The 22,591-nt window shown below is 47.6% G+C and overlaps 1 protein-coding gene and 1 pseudogene across 4 annotated transcripts in view; both read right to left on the bottom strand.

Moving 5' to 3' along the window:
• Positions 1-2,664: 2,664 nt before the first annotated feature.
• Positions 2,665-22,591, bottom strand: part of RILPL2 (Rab interacting lysosomal protein like 2) — a 29,129-nt gene continuing 9,202 nt past the window's right edge. Inside the window, exons 2-4 of one of the 3 annotated variants that reach the window (XM_035258069.2) lie at positions 18,901-19,052; positions 8,016-8,129; positions 2,665-3,188 (exon numbers count right to left, since the gene is read on the bottom strand). In XM_035258069.2, coding sequence (XP_035113960.1) covers positions 3,158-3,188; positions 8,016-8,129; positions 18,901-19,052 — 297 coding nt within the window. In that variant the 3' untranslated portion in view covers positions 2,665-3,157. The remainder of the gene's footprint in view (positions 3,189-8,015; positions 8,130-18,900; positions 19,053-22,591) is intronic. The other 2 variants (XM_035258070.3, XM_054239075.2) reach the window with 2 other exon arrangements.
• On the bottom strand, positions 10,788-12,207 carry LOC100392590 (poly(rC)-binding protein 2 pseudogene; annotated as a pseudogene). The gene has a single exon (XR_013522209.1). The product of XR_013522209.1 is annotated as a poly(rC)-binding protein 2 pseudogene (transcript).

Genomic DNA, 22,591 nt, shown 5'->3' on the forward strand with positions numbered 1-22,591 from the left:
ATTCTATGTCCTTGTTCTTTAACCAAGATATCTGTGCTAGACATGCTCACAGGCACGTAGTAAGTTCTAGGTCCTTGAACTTTAACCAAGATATCTGTGCTAGACATGCTCACAGGCACTTAGTAAATTCTATGTCCTTCACAGGCATGTCCCAGCTCACAGCCTATGCCCCTTCCTTATTTGGGAATGTTATTACGTTCCTAAGTTCTTTAGCAAGCAACTTCCTTTTTTCCTTTGTTCTCCATTGCCTTTGCCTATTTAGAAAAGTTTTAAGTTGTTAGCCAATCGGATTCAGTTTTGATTGTGAGGTCTGGCTCCAACCAACAGAGACGGGACATAGCAGTAAGGACCCAATGCGTAAGGAATAAATATGCCTGCCTTTCCTTTGTTCATTGTGCTTTTATGGCAAGATTGCTGATGGGCAGCAGCCTTTCTGCAGAAAGTGAAATTGCCTTTCTGAGAAAACTTCTTGTCTGGATGTTAATTTTTCCTTGCAGTACGGAGGAACAAGTATTTTATTTATGTTGCCCAGGCTGGTCTTGAACTCCTGGGCTCAAGCAATCCTCTCACCTTGGCCTTCCAAAGTGTTGGGATTACAGGCTTGAACTGCTACTCCTGGCCAGGGTTGCAGTGTTAATCAGGGTTCTTGGGATCAGGAGCCCTGATCTAACGACAGTGTTCTGGACTAGACTCTTTTTTTTTTTTTGAGACAGAGTCTCGCTGTGTTGCCAGGTGCCAGGCTGGAGTGCAGTGGCGTGAGTGATCTCAGCTCACTGCAACCTCCGCCTCCCAGGATCAAGCAATTCTCCTACCTCAGCCTCCCAAGTAGCTGGGACGTGTGCCACCAAGCCCAGCTAATTTTTAAAAATATTTTAGTAGAGACTGGGTTTCACTATGTTGGCCAGGATAGTCTCAATTTCTTGACCTCATGATCCGCCCGCCTCAGCCTCCCAAAGTGCTAGGATTACAGGCGTGAGCCACCGTGCCCGGCCCTGGACTAGACTCTTAAACACTGCCAACTCTTCCTGGAAGGCAGAGTGGTTGAAGCCTGGGTGCGGACTTTGTACCTGGGTTCATGTCCCGCTTCTACCACTTTGTAGCTGAGGACCTTGGATAAGACTTGTCACCCATTATATCTTAACCTCCTTGTGTGGACACCATGGACAATAGTGATACCTATCCCACAAAGGTATATGAGACAGCATCAGAAAGGTACTTAGAATGATGCAGATGAGGCATACCGTAAATTATTAACATTATTAGGACTTGTCAGCAGCTCTGGACTCATAGAACTTGGCAGCGAGGAGCCTGGGCCTTGGAATCAGGCCTGCGTTTGCCTCCTGGGCAGCTATTTCCTAGCTCCACAGCCTGAGTTTCAGTTTCTGGATCCATAAACTGGCCGGGCATGGTGGCTCATGCTTGTAATCCCAGCACTTTTGGAGGCCGAGATGGGTGGATCACTTGAGGTCAGGAGTTCAAGAACAGCTTGGCCAACATGGAGAAACCCTGTCTCTACTAAAATTACATAAATTAGCCGGGTGTGGTGACGCATGCCTGCAGTCCCAGCTAGTTGGGAGGCTGAAGCAGGAGAATTGCTTGAACCCAGGAGCCAGAGGCTGCAGTGAACCCAGATGATGCCACTGTACTCCAGCCTGGGCGATAGAGCAAGATTCCGTCTAAAAAAAAAAAATTGCTGGGTGCAGTGGCTCACATCTATAATCCCAGCACTTTGGGAGGTCAAGGTGGGCAGATCACAAGGTCAAGAGATCAAGATCATCCTGGTCAACATGGTGAAACCCCGTCTCTACTAAAAATACAAAAAATTAGCTGGGCATGGTGGCACGTGCCTGTAATCCCAGCTACTCAGGAGGCTGAGGCAGGAGAATTGCCTGAACCCAGGAGGCAGAGGTTGCGGTGAGCCGAGATCGCACCATTGCACTCCAGCCTGGGTAACAAGAGCGAAACTCCATCTCAAAAAAAAAAAAAAAAGGTACAAAAATTAGCTGGGTGTGGTGGTATGCACCTGTAGTTCCCAGCTACTCTGGAGGCTGAGACAGGAGAATCGCTTGAATCTGGGAGGCAGAGGTTGCAGTGAGCCGATATCGAGCTACTGTACTCCAGCCTGGGCGACAGAGCAAGGTTCCATCTCTTTTTTTTTTCCACTATTTTTTTGTTTCTTTGTGAGCCCCAGCTGTTGCAAAGACTCCATCTCAAAACAAAAACAAAACAAAACAAAAAATCTATAAACTGGGCCCCAGTACCAGTCCCCTCTCCCCGGGTTATAAGGAACAAATGGTATACTCCATGGAGCCAGTGAAGCACATTGAGTAAGCTGCTGTGATTTACTAAGACAGGCTCGTGGAACGGCCGGCAAGCTCATTAGTTCCTTTGCAAAGTACAGATAGCTGCTCTCTGTTTTACTGATTCCTAAACGCATTTCATTCACATCTTAGCACCTCTGAAACCAAGATGAGTCCTAACATCGATAGCATCTTTGCATTTCAGTGTGCAGCACTCCTTCCCTTCAGAGTGACACCAAATACAGGCGCACCGCGTAGATTCAATGACTGCAACTGATTCACTCTACAATGAAATGTATGTGTCATATACACACATATACCAGGTATACCATTGTACCTAAGAGACCACTCTAGACAAGCTATAGAAAGTATAGAGTCATTTGACTTTAATACAAAATCACATAAAGAAAGGCACGTTTGCTAAATCAAATATTCACTAAATATCAGTGAAGTCACCACTGGAATATCAATAGCACATTTTCCTGCTTTCTTTTCTCCCTTCTGCTAAACATAAAAGACCAGGGTCATCCCTGGGAGCAGATGAGCAGGACACGCGTCTGCACGCTGGAGGGCCTGGGCGCTGACGTGGGAGCAGGAAGTGGGCCCCGCCGCACATCCTTCTGTATTTCTTGATTTCTGCTTCACTGGCCCAGACCGAATCTTCAAGCGTGTCCAGTCCCACAGCCAGGGAGAAAGTGGTGCCAAGAGAACCTTGTTTCCTTCATCCTTAGTCTGTTTTGAAGGGGAAATACATACACAGGCCCAGTGTGTATGTGTGGCACGGAGAGGGCTTTGCAAGGTGTCTTGGAGGGTGGTGTCCTAGAGTCAGAGCCATAGCCTTAGGTGTGGCCTTGGATCTAGGTCTGTTTCCCCGATCGGAAAGAGAACCTGGTGTGGAGAGAGAGGGGTCAGAGTAAGCAGAAGGAACAAAGCAAGGGCTGCAGATACCCCCGTAACATTTCTAAGTAGGTATTGCAGCTGTTGACTCCAAACTATCTACAGGCTGGTTGTGGTGGGCCTGTCATCCCAGCACTTTGGGAGGCTGAGGCAAAAGGCTGAGGATCACTCGATTCCAGGAGTCCGAGACATGCCTGGGAAGCATGATGATACCCCATCTCTACAAAAACTAAAAAAAAAAAAACTTTACCAAGTGGGGTGGCGTGTGCCAGTAATCCCAGCTACTTGGGAGGCTGAGGCAGGAGAATCACTGGACGCTCAGAGGTGAAGGTTGCAGTGAACTGAGATCGAGCCATTGCACTCCAGCCTGGGCAACAGAGTGAGACTCTGTCTCAGAAAAAAAAAAGTAAAGAATTCATTCATACAAAAATTAGCTGGGCATGGTGGTAGGTGCCTATAATCCCAGCTACTCAGGAAGCTGAGGCAGAAGAATCTCTTGAACCTGGGAGGCAGAGGCTTCAGTGAGCCGAGATCATGTCATTGCACTCTAGCCGGGGCAACAGAGCAAGACCCTGTCTCAAAAAAAAATCATTCATTCATGCATGCATTCATTCATTCACTCATTCATTCCAGTAGCTCATTAAGTTTATCTGATCCTGAAAGGGTGGACTCATGCTCATTAGCACTAGCCACATGTCCTCAGGCTAGCTCATGCACAGAACACACGTTTAACTTTTGCCCAATTAGGCTCAAACTCCAATTAGGTGTCCTAAACTCCCGTAGGAGGCTGAAAGAAACCAGTAGTTTATGCCTTCTGGAAGCCTGATTTGCAAGAAAATGGCCAATGAAAGTCCTAAATGAACACCTTCAGATCTGACACCTCGGGGGAGGTGCTCTTTCATTATCTTACCTCAGAAGACCCTTCCTTGTGGAAGAAATACTTCCATTAGGCTGGGCGCAGTGGCTTACACCTGTAATCCTAGTGCTTTGGGAGTCCAAGGTGGGCAGATTGCTTGAACTCAGGAGTTCCAGACCAGCCTGAGAAACATGAAGAAACCCCATCTCTCCCCAAAATACAAAAATTAATTGGGTGTGGTGGCGCACACCTGTGGCTCCACCTACTTGGGAGGCTGAGATGGGAGAATAGCTTGAACCTGGGAGACCAAGCTACCGGACTGCAGCCTGGGTGACAGAGTGAAACCCCATCTCAAAAAATAAAGAAAAGAAACAATCCCATTGGACCCTGTCTCCCTGCCGTTCTCCACAAGGCGACCAGAATGAGCTTTTCATATGTAAATACAGTCACGTTACTCTCCAGCTTAAAACTATCCACGCTCTTCCCAACGCACCTAGAATAAAACCCACAGTCCGCACCAGAATCCACGAGGCCCTGGGTGACGCAGCCCCTCCCACCTCTCCAGTCTTACCTCCATTCTCTTCCCTGTTCCAGTCACCATATTTTGTTCTGGAAATTTCTGTAGCCTGAGGCTCTTATACTTACTGTTCTAGCTGCCAGGAATGCTCTTTTTTTTTTTAAGTGGGAGATGGGACTTTGCTCCGTCATATAGGCTGGAGTGTAGTGGTAGATCATGGCTTACTGTAGCCTGGACCTCTTGGGCTCAAGAGATCTTCCCAAGTAGCTGGAACTACAGGAACATGCCCGGCTAATTTTGTTTATTTTTTACTTTTGAGGATAGAGCCTCAATAAATATTTGTTGAATGAATGGGGCACAGGAAAGCCACATCTTATTGTCCTGACACCTGGCAACTAAGAGGGCACATATCAGTGTGGTCCAGGGGGTTCCCCAAATCAGAATTGCCCAAAAAACTTGTGAAAAAAAAAATCCAGATTTCTGAGCTTCATCCAAAAACCACTGACTTGATTTCTTAGAATGTGAATTTTCCACAAGCACTTCACTCTTGGTTTAACAGACAGCATCTGAAGAACTAAGGGATCAACCCTGGTACCCAGACGTGAGGGAAAGTATTCAAAGGAAACCATGTCCCAGCACTGCGACACGGGCTCACTCAAGAGGAGTGGTCCCACACGGGGCAGGGAGAGGGCCTCGGGCATTTCCCACAGGCAGGCTGAAACCACCTGTTGCTCCCATTCTTTGTCCTTAGGAAGAGGATACTGACTCTTGCTTTTCTTTTTGTTTTTTGAGATGGAGTCTTGCTCTGTCGCCCAGGCTGGAGAGCAGCGGCATGATCTCGGCTCACTGCAACCTCAAGCGATGATCTTGCCTCAACCAGCCTGGCTCATTTTGTATTTATTTATTTATTAAAAATCTATTTATGGCCAGGCGCGGTGGCTCATGCCTGTAATCCCAGCACTTTGGGAGGCTGAGGCGGGCGGATCACGAGGTCAAGAGATCGAGACCATCCTTGCCAACATGGTGAAACCCCGTCTCTACTAAAAATACAAAAATTAGCTGGAGGTGGTGGTACGCGCCTGTAGTCTTAGCTACTCTGGAGGCTGAGACAGGAGAAATGCCTGAACCAGGGAGGTGGAGGTTACAGTGAGCGGAGATCGCGCCATTGCACTCCAGCCTGGTGACAGAACGAGACTCTGTCATAAAAAATTTATTTATTTATTTAGAGATGGAGTCTCGCTCTGTCACCAGGCTGGAGTGCAGTAGTGCAATCTCGGCTCACTGCAACCTCCACCTCCAGGGTTCAAGCAATTCTCCTGCCTCAGCCTCCTGGGTAACTGGGACTACAGGCACACGCCACCGAGTGCAACTAATTTTTGTATTTTTAGTAGAGATGGGTTTTCACCATGTTGGCCAGGATGGTCTTGATCTCTTGACCCGGTGATCCCCAAGCCTGGGCCTCCCAAAGTGGTGGGATTACAGGTGTGAGCCACCGAGCTTGGCTTATTATATTATATTATTATTATTATTTTGAGATGAAGTCTCACTCTGTCACCCAGGCTTGAGTGCAGTGCAACCTCCACCTCCTGGGTTCAAACGATTCTTCTGCCTCAGCCTCCTGAGTAGCTGGGATTACAGGCATGTGCCACCGTGCCTGACTAATTTTTGTATTTTTGGTAGAGACGAGGTTTTGCCATGTTGCCAGGCTGGTCTCGAACTCCTGACCTCAGGTGATCCAGCCACCTCAGCCTCCCAAAGTGCTGGGATTACAGGCATGAGCCACTGTGCCCTATCGTTATTAACATTTTCGTTTTCTTTCTTTTTTCAGAGGTAGGGTCACACTCTGCTACCCAGGCTGGAGTGCAGTGGTGTAATAATAGCTTACTGCAGCCTCAAACTCCTCAGCTTAAGTGATCTTCCTGTCTCATCCTCCCGAGTAGCTGGGACCACAGTTGCAGGTCAGCTAATTTTATTTGATCTCAGCCAGAAGGCTGATTAAATAATATTAGCTAATTAAAAAAAAATTTTTTTTCCCAAATGCCCATTGATAATAGACTGTATTGGAAAAATGTGGCACATATACATCATGGAATATTATGCAGCAATCAGAAATGATGAGTTTGTGTCGTTTATAGGGACATGGATGAATCTGGAGAACATCATCCTCAGCAAACTGACACAAGAACAGAAAATGAAACACCGCATATTCTCACTCATAGGCGGGTGATGAAAAATGAGAACACATGGACACAGAAAGGGGAGTACTAAACACTGGGGTCTATTGGGGGGAAAAGGGGAGGGCCAGTGGGAGGGGGAGGTGGGGAGGGATAGCCTGGGGAGAAATACCAAATGTGGGTGAAGGGGAAAAGGAAAGCAAAGCACACTGCCATGTGTGTACCTACGCAACTGTCTTGCATGCTCTGCTCATGTACCCCAAAACCTAAAATCCAATAAAAAATTTTTTTGGGCTAGGCATGGTGGCTCACACCTGTAATCCCAGCACTTTGGGAGGCTGAGGTGGGTGGATCACGAGGTCAAGAGATCGAGACCATCCTGGTCAACATGGTGAAACCCCGTCTCTACTAAAAATATAAAAAGTTAGCTGGGCATGGTGGTGTGCACCTGTAATCCCAGCTACTCAGGAAGCTGAGGCAGGAGAATTGCCTGAACCCAGGAGGCGGAGGTTGCGGTGAGCAGAGATCGCGCCATTGCACTCCAGCCTGGATAACAAGAGCGAAACTCCATCTCAGAAAAAAAAAAAAAATTAGCTGGCTGTGGTGGTGCGGACCTGTAGTCTCAGCTACTTGGGAGGCTGAGGCAGGAGAATTGCTTGAACCCAGGAGGTGGAGGTTGCAGTGAGCCAAGATTGTGCCACTGCACTTCAGCCTGGCCACAGAGTAAGACTCCATCTCCAAAAAGAAACAATTTTTTTTCTTTTGGTCCATGTGGGGTCTCACTTTGTTGCCCAGGCTCGTCTCAAACTCCTGGCTTCAAGCAATCCTCCTGCCCTAGCATCCTGTAATCTCTGTTGCGATTACAGGCGTGACCACTGTACCCAGCCTGGTCATTGTTATCATATCACAGGGAGGCAGTAGAGTGTAGAAGCCAGACTTCCTTGGGTTCCTGACTTCACTATCTACCATCTGCACCCTTGGGCAAATTACCTTACTTACCTCTCAGTATGTATTTCTCCATCTGTAAAATAGCATCTACTTTGCAGGGTCACTGTGATAATTCGATGAATTCATATATGCCAAGTGCCTAAGCTACTGCCTGGCAGATATCATTATAATACACTGGCGTTGAGTTTTCCCATGAGCTGCAGCACCACAACTGGGAGAGGGGAGGGCCTGCCTGCCCTGGACAGCTGGACAGCCTCCTCTCGCCCCAACTGCTTCCTTGAGTTATTATTTAGTGGGACCGGGGGCAGCAGGGTGACACTTACAGCTTCTTTATGATTGTCTTCTCCTCCTTGCTCCTGCTGGCATTGTTGGCCCTGGTAACTACAGCATCTTTTTCTGTTCTTCCTTCTGGGCCTTCTCTTGGTGAAATCAGGCCACTGAGAAACATGGGGCAAAAATTCAATGAGTTATTTTATTACAGATCTTTTTTTTTTTTTTTTTTTTTTGAGTTGGAGTCTTGCTCTGTTGCTCAGTCTGGAATGCATAGTGTGATCTCGGCTCACTCAGCTTCCGCTTCCCAGGTTCAAACGATTCTCCTGCCTTGGTCTCCTGAATAGGTGGGACGACAGGCACCCCCCACCATGCCTGGCTAATCTTTGTATTTTTAGTAGAAATCAGGTTTCACCATGTTGGCCAGGCTAGTCTCAAACTCCTGACCTCAAGTGATCCATCTGCCTCAGCCTCCCAAAGTGCTGGGATTATAGGTGTGAGCCACTGCACCTGGCCTTTATTACAGACCTCTTATCTGTGCAGCTCTGAAAATAAAGGATCTTAATGATGATGATTATGATTATAGTAATAATATTATGGTTGAAAGCACTAGAGTCAGAGAAATTCTGTTTCAAATGAGAATCTTCCCTCTACCTTTCCAATGTGATGCCTCTTATTTCTTTCTCTTACCTAATTGCATTGGCTACTACTTCAAGCTTCTCAACCTTCTCAACCTTCTAGGAATATGACTGCGTATACATTCTCTAACTTAAGCCTTGGTTTCCTAACCTGTAAAATGAGTCTAATAATAGTCCCTACCTCAAAGGATCGAGAGATTAGGTAAGATAATACATAGTGCGTAACATTCAACAAATATTTATTAAGCTACCTGCTGTGGTTAATAAATATTTTGTCTCTGAATAAAACAAAACTAATATCTTCTCTCATGTAATTTATATTCCGGTGGGGGAAGGAAACAGTCAATAAATAAAGCAATAAGTAAAATAAAAGTATAAATCGTAAGTCAGATGGTGATAAGAGCTAGATTTATATTGATTGATATTATAGTCAGATAATATTGAGATCTGGCTCAAGGAGGGCCAGAGTATTTCCCTGGACTTGATGTAGAAAATGAGAAAAAGTGTGGTTTCCTCATACTCCACTGGAATTGCCAGAAGTCTGTTTCTAAGATTTAGAGAAAGCTTATCTGTAATGCAAACTAATGAGCGCACGAGCAAAGAAAGCCAAAGAGGAGAAAGAGAGGCACCAAGTCCCTGATTCCAACCACTGTAAATTTCTTTCTTTTTATTTCCTTTTTTTTTTTGAGATGGAGTCTGGCTCTGTTGCCCAGGCCTGAGTGCATTGGCATGATCTTGGCTCACTGCAACCTCAACCTCCTGGGTTCAAGCAATTCTCCTGCCTCAGCCTCCCAAGAAGCTGGGATTACAGGCCTGCACCACCATGCCCAGCTAATTTTTGTATTTTTAGTAGAGACGAGGTTTCACTGTGTTGGCCAGGTTGGTCTATTTCCGTTTTTTTTTTTTTTTTGAGAGGGAGTCACGCTCTGCCTGCCATGCTGGAGTGCAGTGGCCCCATCCCAGCTCACTGCAACCTCTGCTTCCCAGGCTCAAGCGATTCTCGTGCCTCAGCCTCCCAAGTAGCTGAGATTGTCTTGCTAATTTTTGTATTTTTAGTAGAGACGGAGTTTCAACATGTTGGCCAGGCTGGTCTCAAACTCCTCACCACCTCAAGCGACCTGCCTGCCTCAGATTCCCCAAGTGCTGAGGCACTGTTTCTGGCCTTCCTTTTTTTTTGAGATAGGGTCTTACTGTCACTCAGGTTGTAGTGCAGTGGCATGATCATCGCTCACTGTAACTGAATTCCTGGGCTCCAGTGATCCTCCCACCTCAGTCTCCCAAGTAGCTAAGATCATAGGCATGCGCCATCATGCCAGCTTATTGTTTAATTTTTGTAAACATAGGGTCTCACTATGTTGCCAAGGCTGGTCTCGAATTTTTGGCCTCAAGTGATCCTCCCACCTTGGCCTTCCCAAAGTGCTGAGATTACAGGCTTGAGCTAGCCATTGCACCTAGCCCCTACCCAGTGATGTTACCAAAAAGTTTCCTTTTGTGTTTAAGCTAGTTTAAATTGGACTTTTGTCACTTGCAACCATAAGAAGCCTGACCAAAATGAAATATTTCAATTATGGCACAGTACAACTCATTACATCCACTTAGGTGTTCTGTTGCAGTGCCCACTGGTTAATTAGCCCTCGTGGTGTCCCCTTGCTGTGGACTGAATTATGTGTCTTTACTTATTTATTTATTTTTGAGACGGACTCTTGCTCTATCGCCAGGCTGGGGTGCAGTGGGGCGATCTCAGCTCAACTGCAACCTCTGCCTCCCAGGTTCAAGTGATTCTCCTGCCTCAGCCTCTCGAGTAGCTGGGACTACAGTGCACCACCATGCTCAGCTCATTTTGTATTTTTTTTTTTTGAGATGGAGTTTCGCTCTTGTTACCCAGGCTGGAGTGCAATGGCGCGATCTCAGCTCATCGCAACCTCCGCCTCCTGGGTTCAGGCAATTCTCCTGCCTCAGCCTCCTGAGTAGCTGGGATTACAGGCACGTGCCACCATGCCCAGCCAATTTTTTGCATTTTAGTAGAGACAGGGTTTCACCGTGTTGACCAGGATGGTCTCGATCTCTTGACCTCTTGATCTACCTGCCTCGGCCTCCCAAAGTGCTGGGATTACAGGCGTGAGCCACCGTGCCGGGCCATGTATTTCTTTTCTTTTTTTTTTTTTTTTCTATTCACAAAGAAAAAGCTCCAGTCCATCTTTTAATTTTTTTGAAAAATTCCTGACATTACAGAACTAAACTGAAATGTATTAATATTCCACTCTTACATTTCCATGACAAACAGAAAAATTCATGAGCCAAAATAAAAAAAAAAAAACCAGGGAGAAGCTTATAAAACTAAATATGGATCTCAGCATCAACAGCTGAACAGAGAAAGGAATTAAAATGCTTTAATTAAAAAATCACGAGTGGATGATAAAGTGTGTAGAAACTGAAAATTTACAAACTATTTAAAACCTGGAATCGCTGACTGTTCAGAAACTACACAGATGGATCATGGGTGGTGGTGAACAGCAGAAAGGGATTATGGATGAATCTGCATTGTTATAGCTGCTCCCCATGCCACCCGTCACCAAGGAAAGCCTGACATTGATTAGATATTGAGCCAGGCTAATGCTGGCAGCAGATCCAGTGATGGTAACCTGCCTATCAGTAGATCCTTCCACTGGGTTCGCAATTTTGATCTGCGCCCCAGACATCTGACGGATCTCATTGATTTTGGCGCCCTGACGCCCGATTATGCAGCCAATCAAATCGTTTGGAATGGTGAGTTCATGAGAAGTAGTCTGAGCGGATGCATCCAAACCTGCACTGAATCCGGTGTTGCCATGCGTCATGGGAAAATGAGACTGTTGTATTGCCAACTGGTGCAGCTTGGTCAAATCTGGCTGTGGAATGGCATACTGTCCTTGAATGGTATAGGCCTGACCACCTGCAAAGATGACCGGAGAGCTGGACGGCTTGGGCCGGTACGGGATGGTCACGCCCTTCGGGGGGGACTCCAACATGACCACGAAGATCTGTTTGACACACTCAATGATGGATTGCGGAATGCCAGCAATAGTGATGGCCCGCTCAGTTGAGTTGGGTAACATATCCCCTGCCACCTGGACCTGAGCCCCTGTACTCTCTCGTATTTCCTTGATCTTGCAACCACCTTTTCCAATGAGAGAGCCACACTGACTAGCAGGAACCACCAGACTCAGGGTGACCGGGGGTCTACTGGCAGCTGTGCTATTGGTCATAGAGCTTCTTATGTCCTCTTCCAGTTTGTCAATGATCATAGCAAAGGCTTTGAAGATGGCATTAGTGGGTCCAGCCAAAGTGATAATTCTCTCAGGACAATTCCCTTCTGAGATGTTGATACGTGCACCACTCTCTTCGCGCATCTTCTTAACTGATTCTCCTTTCTTTCCGATGATACTGCCAACTTCCTTTCCATGCATAAGTAGCCGGATGGTGAGAGTGACATTTAATCCACCTTCAATCACACCGGTGTCCATGTCGAGCAGTGTTCTGTGGAGCTGGACTCTAGGGAGTGGTTAAGTCTTTGGTCACTGGTGGGGGGTGAAAGCCAAAAACTGCAGGCGCGAGGCGACTGAGGGGCGTATTTCTTTTTTTAAGAGATGGAGTCTCGCTCTGTCGCCCAAGCTGGAGTGCAGTGGTGCGATCCTGGCTCACTGCAATCGCCGCTTCCTGGGTTCTAGTAATTCTCCTTCCTCAGCCTCCTGAGTAGCTGGGATTACAGGCGCATGCTGCCACGCCCCGCTAATGTTTTGTATTTTTAGTAGACAGGGTTTCACCATGTTGCCCAGGCTGCTCTCAAACTCCTGAGCTCAGGCAATCCACCTGCCTCAGCCTCTCAAAGTGCTGGGATTACAGGCGTGAGCCACCGCACCTGGCCTTGTTGCATTTTTTAATAGAGACGGGGTTTCACCATGTTGGCCATGATCTGTCCATCTTGGCCTCACACAGTGCTTATTTTTATTTTTTTTGAGACAGAGTTTCACTCTTGTTGCCCAGGCTGGAGTGCTATGGCGTGATCTTGGCTCATTGCAACCTCCACCTCCCGGGTTCAAGCACTCCCGGGTTCAAGCACCTCCCGGGTTCAAGCTTCTCTGGCCTCAGCCTCCCGAGTAGCTGGGATTACAGGTGCCTGCCATCACACCAGCTAACTTTTTGTATTTTAGTAGAGATGGGGTTTCAACACGTTGGCCAGGCTGGTCTTGAATTCCTGAGAGTGGGTGGCATGAACCACCTCACCTGGCCGAATTGTGTAACCTTTAATAAAAATTTCTGGCCGGGCTCAGTGGCTCACCATCTATTTTGCGGCAACCCGAGCTGACAAAGATACCTCTTCCAGTGTGAGTGTAAAAGGACAGGATTCATACTTTCCCTCCTTCTTCATAAAATAATTTTGCAAAGAGTGGGTCTTTATTATTTAATATACTTTTTTTTTTTGAGACAGAGTCTCACTCTGTCACCTAGGCTGGAGTACAGTGGCACAATATTGGCTCATTACAATCTCCATCTGCCTAGTTCAAGCAATTCCCCTGCCTCACCCTTCCAAGTAGCTGGGATTACAGGCGCACACCACCACGCTCAGCTAATTTTTTTTTTTTTTTTTTGAGACAGAGTCTCACTCTTGTTGTCCAGGCTGGAGTGCCGTCGTGTGATCTCGGCTCACTGCAACCTCCACCTCCTGGGTTTCAAGTGATTCTCCTACCTTGGCTTCCTGAGTAGCTGGGATAACAGGCACCTGCCACCACACCCAGCTAATTTTTGTACGTTTAGTAGAGATGGGGTGTTGGCCAGGTTGCTCTTGAACTCCTGACCTCAGATGATCCACCTGCCTTGGCCTCCCAAAATGCTGAGATTACAGGCATAAGCCATCTTTCCTGGCCACCGGGCTAATTTTTTTGTGTATTTAGTAGAGATGGGGTTTCACCATGTTGGCCAGACTAGTCTCCAACTCCTGACCGCAGGTGATCCTCCCACCTCGGCCTCCCAAAGTGCTGGGATTACAGGCATGAGCCACCGTGCCCCACCTCCAGCTTCTTATGTGTGGGAAGTAGAAAAGTTCCTTTTTAAAGTTTCCTTTCTTATTAAAAAATAAGTGTGCTAATAACTCTGTTAAGCCCTATCCTATGCAGCTGTTAGACATGCCGTGCTTACAGGCATGTAGTACATTCTATGTCCTTGTACTTTAACCAAGATACCTGTGCTGGACATGCTCACAGCTATGTCCCAGCTCTCCATTGCTTTTACCTGTTTGGAAAAGTTTTAAGTTGTTAGCCAATTGGGTTTTAGTTTAGATTGTGAGGTCTGGCTCTAGCCAACGGAGATCAGACCTAGCAGTAAGGACAACTCCAAATGGGTAAGGAATAAATTTGTGGGTTTTCCTTTGTTCATTGTACTCTCATGGCATGATGGCTAGCGAGGGTCCCCTTCCTGTAGTCCAAGAAGTAAAAATTGCATTGCTGAAAAAATCCTTTGTCTCAGTGCCAATTTTTCTTTGTGGCACCAAGTATCTGTTCCCAACATTATGGTTGGCTTTGTGGCCCTCCTGCTAGCCTGAGCTTCTCACTTGGCTGTGTCCAGTGGGGGATCAGCGGTGGGCTAGGCACAGCTGGGGCTGTCAGCAGGGGCCCCCTGGTTCTCCTTCACATCACCTCTCCAAGGGACTCTACCTTGAGCTTCCTCACGGAATGGTGTTCTCAAGGAAGCATTCCAAGAGCACAGAAACAGAAGCCAGGCCTCGTATTCCTTAAAGCCAGGAGACCAACAGCATCACTTCACCCTGTTCTCACAGTCAAAGGAAGTCACAGAGCCAGACTCCATGCAACGAGAGGGGAAAACGGAATCTACCTCTTCATGAAGGGAGTGGCAAAGTCTCTGAAGGTATGCAGGGTGGAAATACTCCTGTGGCTATCTTTGGAAACAACCTACCCATATTTCCCTGTAATTACAACTTTTTTTTTTTTTAGAAGGAGTCTTGCTCTCTTGCCCAGGCTAGAGTACAGTGGTGTGATCTCGGCTCACTGAAACCTCCTGCTCCCAGGTTCAAGCAATTCTCCTGCCTCAGCCTCCCGAGTAGCTGGGATTACAGGCGCGTGCCACCATGCCTGGCTATTTTTTTTTGTATTTTTAGGACAGGCGGGGTTTCACCATGTTGGCCAGGCTGGACTTGAACTCCTGACTTCAGGTGATCTACCTGCATTGGCTTCCCAAAGTGCTGGGATTACAGGCGTGAGCCACTGTGCCTGGCCACAATTTTTTTTTTGTTATGGAGTTTTGCTCTTGTTACCCAGGCTGGAGTGCAATGGCGCGATCTCGGCTCACCGCAACCTCTGCCTCCTGGGTTCAAGCAATTCTCCTACTTCAGCCTCCCGAGTAGCTGGGATTACAGGCACGCGCCACCATGCCCAGCTAATTTTTTTGTATTTTTAGTAGAGACGGGGTTTCACCATGTTGACCAGGATGGTCTCGATCTCTTGACCTCGTGATCCACCCGCCTCAGCCTCCCAAAGTGCTGGGATTACAGGCTTGAGCCACTGCGCCTGGCGTTTTTTTTTTCTTTTAATATAGTCTTGCTCTGTGGCCCAGGCTTGAGTGTACTGGTGCCATCTTGGTTCACTGCAACCTTTGCCTCCCAGGTTCAAGCAACACTCCTGCCTCTCAGCCTCCTGAACAGCTGGGACTACAGATGTGTGCCATCACATTTGGCTAATTTTTGTATTTTTAGTAGAGACGGAGTTTCATCATGTTTGCCCAGGCTGGTCTTGAACTCCTGACCTCAGGTGATCCATCTGCCTCAGCTTCACAAAGTGCTGGGTGAAGCAGGCATGAATCACTGTGCTCAGCCATAATCACAAATTATTACCAGTACATTATCCGTATGAGTTTGGACCTTCAAATGGATGCAGTTGCTATGAGAACATCTCAGTTGGCATGCTGGCTTCTCCAGAATATGTAACACTAGAGATGAAGCAGAATCCTGCCTCTCTTGGCCTGTGCCAGATGGAAAGTGTGCGTCTCTTGTTCTCTGAGAATTCAAAACTAGAAATAAAGTGTGTGGTTTTGCCCACTGACAAGCTGCTCACGACATCCGCAGCTTGGCAGTTTCTCTTTTTAACTACCTGTGCCTGAACCACTTATTAAACGAGACGAAGACAGGTCTTTCCATGAACACTGTTCCAGCCTCAGCAAAAGAGAGACAATAAATCTGGCTGCTTACATCGCTTCTGCTGCATTGCTGCTCTCTGAAACATGCTACATTCAAGGAATTTAAAGAATCGATCACTTGGGCTTTGTTTCATTTTTGATCAGCGTATGTCCTTAATTCCAAGCTTTCATGATCTAAACGTGGCATGCTAATTAAAAGCACAGGCCTGGCTGGGCACAGTGGCTCACGCCTGTAATCCCAGCACTTTGGGAGGCTGAGGTGGGTGGATCACGAGGTCAGGAGTTCGAGACCAGCCTGGCCAACATGGTGAAACCCCATCTCTACTAAATATACAAAAATTAGCCGGGCGTGGTGGCATATGCCTGTAATCCCAGCTGCTTGGGAGGCAGAGCAAGGAGAATCGCTTGAACCTGGGAGGCAGAGGTTGCAGTGAGCCGGGATCGTGCCACTGCACTCCAACGTGGGGAACAGAGCAACACTCTGTCTCAAGAATAAAAAAAAAAGCACAGGCTCTGATGTCACACTGTCTAAGGTCACATCACCACTGCTGACACCACCGCTTAAGCAGGTGCCCACCTCTCTGGTCCTCAGCTCACCATGTGATCACCTCTACTCAGTCTTGCTGTGAGCACTAATTGAAATGATACTTGGGATACATTTAGCAGCGTGCCTGGCACATGGTGAATATCAATAAATACTAGCCAGCACTACACTTTTATTCCCCTGGTTTTTCCTTCCTCTACCTGTAAGAAAACATGCTGCGTTTAACTCAGTGTTTCCCAGAATTAGTCAACTACACAATCCCCTTTTCAAAAAATACCTATGTAAAGGAAAACATTTTGGGAAACAGCACAAATGGAAACAGCTACAAGTCCCAATGTGATTATGGCAACAGCTTTTTTTACAGACTCTCTTGCTTGCCCTACAATTTATTCTGTACATGGTACCACTGCAGTCTTTTTAAACTTTCCTTATTTTTAAATTTCTTTTTCAGAGACAGGGTCTTGCTGTGTTGCCCAGGCTGGCCTCAAACTCCTGGGCTCAAGTGATCCTCCTGCTTCAGGCTCCCTAAGTGCTGGACGTAACACTGCACCAGGGTTTCTTGTTTTTGTTTTTATTTTTGAGATGGAGTCTCAATCTGTCACTGAGGCTGGAGTGCAGAGACTTGGTCTTGGCTCACTGCAACTTCTGCCTCCCAGGTTCAAGTGATTCTCCTGCCTCAACCTCCCAAGTAGCTGGGACTACAGGTGTGTGCCACCACACCTGGCTAATTTTTTTTTTTTTGAGACAGAGTCTCACTCTTGTCACCCAGGCTGGAGTACAATGACACGATACCAGCTCACTGCAACCTCTGCCTCCTGGGTTCAAGAAATTCTCCTGCCTCCGCCTCCTGAGTAGCTGGGATTACAGGCGCCTGCCACCACGTGCAGCTAATTTTTGTATTTTTAGTAGAGACAGGGTTTCACCATCTTCGCCAGGCTGGTCTTGAACTCCTGAGCTCGTGATCTGCCCACCTTGGCCTCCCAAAGTGCTGGGATTACAGGCGTGAGTCAATGCACCTGGCAGTTTGGTATTTGTAATAGAGACTGGCCTCTTGTCATTCTCTTTATCAAAACTTTACATCGGCCAGGTGCAGTGGCTCACACCTGTCATCCCAGGACTTTGGGGAGGCTGAGGCACATGGATCTCTTGAGCCCAGGAGTTTGACACTAGCCTGGGGAACACGGCAGGACCCTGTCTCTACAAAAAATACAAAACTTAGCTGGGCATGGTGGCATGCACCTATGGTCCCAGTTACTTGGGTGGCTAAGGTGGGAGGATCACCTGAGTCTGGGGAGGTCAGGGCTCCAGTGAGCTGCGATTGTGCCACTGTGCTACTGTGCTCCAGCCTAGGTGACAGAGTGAGACCCTGTTTCAAAACAAACACTTTCCAGGTACAGTGGGTCACACCTGAAATCCCATTACTTTGGTAGGCCATGGTGGGAGGATCACTTGAGCCCAAGAGGTCAAGACCAGTCTGAGAGCAACATAGCAAGATCTTGTCTCTGCACACACACACGCACAGAGTTAAATAGGGGCAGTGGCACATGCCTGTGGTCCCAGCTACTTGGGAGGCCCAGGTGAGAGGATAGGTTGAACCTAGCAGGTGGAGGCTGCAGTGAGCTGTGATCGCACCACTGCATTCCAGCCTGGGCAACAGAGCAAAACTCTGTCTCAAAAAGATAAAACAAAACAAAACTTTCCAATGACTTCTCATTACCTTGACAATAAAGTGAAAACTCAGCCAGACGGGGCTGCTCGCGCCTGTAATCCCAGCACTTTGGGAGACTGAAGCAGGTGAATCACTTGAGGCCAGAAGTTCAAGACCAGCCTGGCCAACATGGTGAAACCCCATCTCTACAAAAAATGCAAAGAATTAGCCAGGCATGGTGGCGTGTGCCTCTAGTCCCAGCTACTTGGGAGGCTGAGGCAGGAGAATCGCTTGAACCCAGGAGGTGAAAACTGCAGTGAGCTGAGATCGCACCACTGCACTCCAGTCTGGGCGACACAGCAAGATCCTCTCTCAATAAATAAACAAACAAATAAAACGAAAGCCCCTTCCTGCAGCCAACAAGGCATACGCCCCCAGTTTCTTTCCAACCATTTCCCCTGTGCTTTCCTGGTTCTGCCTTCTTGGGCCTGTTTGAACTGGCCCCGCCACAGGGTCTTTGCACTTCCCGCTCTACTTCCTCCCACCCAGTCTTTACGGGGTTGCCTCCTTTTCGTCTTTCCCTAGAGGGGTCTGCCCTGACCACCCCTCTCAGACAGGCTCTGCCCCTCCCACATCGCTGCCGGCCACGTCGTCTTGCGTCTCCTTCAGAGCACCTGCCACCATCCCCAGGTGTTTATTCTGGGCTGAGCTTCCTTGTTGACTGCTTGTCTCTGGCACTGGACTAGCAAGGATTTCTGCTGTCTTTGTTTTGTTCACTGCAGTGGCCCCAGGCCTGGAACAGTGTCTGGCACATAGTAGGTCCTCGATAAATTGGTTGAATGAACATAACAACAAATATGTAAACTAGCAAGGAATTCTGGGTCAGGTCTGGGTGTGGGACCCCCCCAGGCAGCGGAGCCCACCTCTTATAGCACGCCAGCTCTTCCTGCACCACCAGGAGCTGGGACTTGAGTCTGTTGCGTTCCTGCAGCACGTCCCTCAGCTCCTGCAGAGTGAAGCGGGGTCGGCTGGGATCTGTCAGGTCGACCACCATTTTGTTTGGGCCCAGGTTCACCTGGAAGAGAAGACGCCACCTTTGCCAGGAACTTTATATCATTAAATTACTATTATTGTTATTATTTTTAATTTTGAGACAGAGTCTTACTCTATCGCCCAGGCTAGAGTACAGTGGCACAATCTAGGCTCACTGAAACCTCCACCACCCGGGTTCAAGTGATTCTCCTGCCTTCCAAGTAGCTGGGATTACAGGCCTGTGCCACCACACCTGGATAACTTTTTGTATTTTTGGTAGAGACAGGGTTTCACCATGTTGGCCAGGCTGGTCTTGAACTCCTGACCTCAGGTGATTCACCCACCTCAGCCTCCCAAAGTGCTGGCATTATAGGCATGAGCCACTGCACTCAGCCTAATTAAATTATAATTATTAGTATTATTACTATTTTGAGATGGAGTTTTTTTTGTTGTTGTTGTTTGAGACAGAGTTTCGCTGTTGTTACCCAGACTGGAGTGCAATGGCACGATCTCAGCTCATCGCAACCTCTGCCTTCTGGGTTCAAGCAATTCTCCTGCCTCAGCCTCCCAAGTAGCTGGGATTACAGGCCTGTGCCACCACACCTGGATAACTTTTTGTATTTTTGGTAGAGACGGGGTTTCACCATGTTGACCAGGATGGTCTCAATCTCTTGACCTCGTGATCCACCCGCCTCGGCCTCCCAAAGTGCTGGGATTATAGGCGTGAGCCACCGCGCCCGGCCGAGATGGAGTTTTGTTCTTGTTTCCCAGCCTGGAGTGCAATGGTGAGATCTTGGCTCACTGCAACCTCCGCCTCCTGGGTTCAAGCGATTCTCCTACCTCAGCCTTGAGAGTAGCTGAGAATACAGGCATGTGCCACCACCATGCCTGGCTAATTTTGTATTTTTAGTAGAGACAGGGTTTCTCCATGCTGGTCAGTCTGGTCTCGAACTCCTGACCTCAGGTGATCTGCCTGCCTCGACTTCCCGAAGTGCTGGGATTATAGGTGAGAGCCACTGTGCCCAGCCTAATTAAATGCTTTTCAAAAAGAAAAGAAGATTTTTTTTTGAGACGGAGTCTCCCTCTTGTTGCCCAGGCTGGAGTGCAATGGTGCAATCTCAGCTCATGGCAATCTCCGCCTCCCGGGTTCAAGTGGTTCTCCTTCCTCAACCTCCCAAGTAGCTGGGATTACAGGCATGTGCCACCATACTCGGCCAATTTTTGTATTTTTAGTAGAGACGGGGTTTCTCCATGTTAGTCAGGTTGGTCTTGAACTCTTGACCTCAGGTGATCTGCCTGCCTCAGCCTCCCAAAGTGCTGGGATTACAGGTTTGAGCCACCTCACCTCACCAAAAAGAAGAATTTTAAAAGATGCAACTTATACAGTTTCCCTCATGAGGATGGAGCACGTGCCCCAGAAAGGAAAGTCTTTTTGTTTGGTGGTTCCAGGGATGCTATTGGAAGTGATTGGACAGTGGTTAAAAAGTCAAAGTTCTGTGCTCCTTCCTTCCCTTCCCAAGGAAGCTGCCATTAAAACACAAAAGTAAAAGTTCTAAGAACCATTCTCTGAGAAGAGAACCTTAGAGAATGGCTGACCCCAGGGCTGGAGCAGAGGAAGTACAAACGGTGCCCAGAACAGGCTACCTAAGGGATGGAGACATGAAAATGACAGTTTGAAGAAGCTCCTACTGGCCAGACTGACAACAATTTGAATATTGCAATGAATAACAACAGGAATGGAGAATAAAACATCAAGCAAGAATTCAGGAGTCCACATTCCAAATACAAAAATAGTCTGACCTTGGTGGCTCACGCCCATAATCCCAGCACTTTGAGAGGCCGAGGTGGGCAGAATAGTTGAGTTGAGGTCAGGAGTTCGAGACCAGCCTGGTCAACATGGCAAAACGCTGTCTCTACTAAAAATACAAAAAATTAGCCAGGCATGGCCACATGGGCCTGTAGTCCCAGCTACTGTGGAGGCTGAGGCAGGAGAATTGCTTGAACCCGGGAGGCAGAGATTGCAGTGAGCCAAGATTGCGCCACTGCACTCCAGCCTGAGGGAAAGAGCAAGACTGTCTGAAAATAAAAGAAGAAATAAAAATAAAAATTAATTGATTCATGAGGAGAAGGGGAATCCGTACTTCACAGCAGAAAGCCGATTGATAAGGGTAGAAGATGACAGAGTTCAAAAACTGTCTAATTTTTCAACCATCTTTGCAACACTTGATTCAAGCAAGACTAATAAATGGATCGAAAACCTGTGGCTGAAAGTTTCTTGGGAAACAGGATATTTTACGCAGGTTCAAAGTATATTCCCACAGGCTACTTCCTTTTTTTTTTTTTTTTTTTGAGATGGAGTCTCTCTGTCACCCAGGCTGGAGTGCAGTGACAGTCTTGGCTCACTGCAACCTCTGCCTCCAGTTCTCCAGCCTCATCTCCTGAGTAGCTGGGATTACAGGCTCATGCCACTACACACAGCTAAGTTTTGTATTTTTAGTAGAGACGGGGTTTCACCATGTTGGCCAGGATGGTCTCGATCTTCTGACCTTGTGATCCGCCCACCTCGGCCTCCCAAAGTGCTAATATTACAGGCGTGAGCCACTGCGCCCGACCTACTTCTTAATTATAAAGAGAATACTGTGCAGGAATCTTACAGACACCACCTTACCCAAGGGCTCAAAGTTAACGTCACCAGTGATGACAAAGCAGTATCACGTGCCTCCTGATGGGCTGCGCCGAGAGACACATGCCACTTCAGAGTTGTCCCCAGCAGGCACACATGAGGCCACTCTAACCACAAAGAAACATCAGAAATAACCCAAATGTGCTGGGCACAGTGGCTAACGCCTGCAATCTCAGCACTTTGGGAGGACAAGACAGGTGGATCACTTGAGGTCAGGAGTTTGAGACCAGCCTGGCCAATATGGTGAAATCCAGTCTCTACTAAAAATAGAAAAAAAAAAAATTGGCTGGCATGGTGGTTGCATGCTTGTAGTCCCAGCTACTTGGGAGGCTAAGGCGGGAGAATCACTTGAACCCAGGAGGTGGAGGTTGCAGTGAGCCAAGATCATGCCACTGCTCTCCACCCTGGGCTACAGAGCAAGACGTCGTTTTAAAAATAAATAAATAAAAGGCCAGATGTGGTGACTCATGACTAATCCTAGCACCTTCAGAGGCCGAGGCAGGCAAATCACCTGAGGTCAGGAGTTGGAGAACAGCCTGGGAAACATGGTGAAATACTGTCTCTACTAAAAACACAAAAATACAAAATTATCCGGGCATGGTGATGGGCTCCTGTAATCCCAACTATTTGGGAGGCTGAGGCAGGAGAATCACTTGAACCTGGGAGGTGGAGGTTGCAGTGAGCCTAGACAGTGCCATCGCACTCCAGCCTGGGCAACAGAGCAAAACTCCATCTCAAAAGAAAAAAAAAAAAAAGAAGTAACCCAAATCGAAGGGCATCCTAGAAACCAGCTGAAGTATGATCTTCAGAAGTGACTTCTTTTTTTGAGACTGTCTCTGCTTGTCACCCAGACTGGAGTGCAGTGATGCGATCACTGGTCACTTCAGCCTCAACCTTCT

The sequence above is a fragment of the Callithrix jacchus genome, chromosome 9 (assembly GCF_049354715.1).
Source record: "Callithrix jacchus isolate 240 chromosome 9, calJac240_pri, whole genome shotgun sequence".
Classification (NCBI taxonomy): domain Eukaryota; kingdom Metazoa; phylum Chordata; class Mammalia; order Primates; family Cebidae; genus Callithrix; species Callithrix jacchus.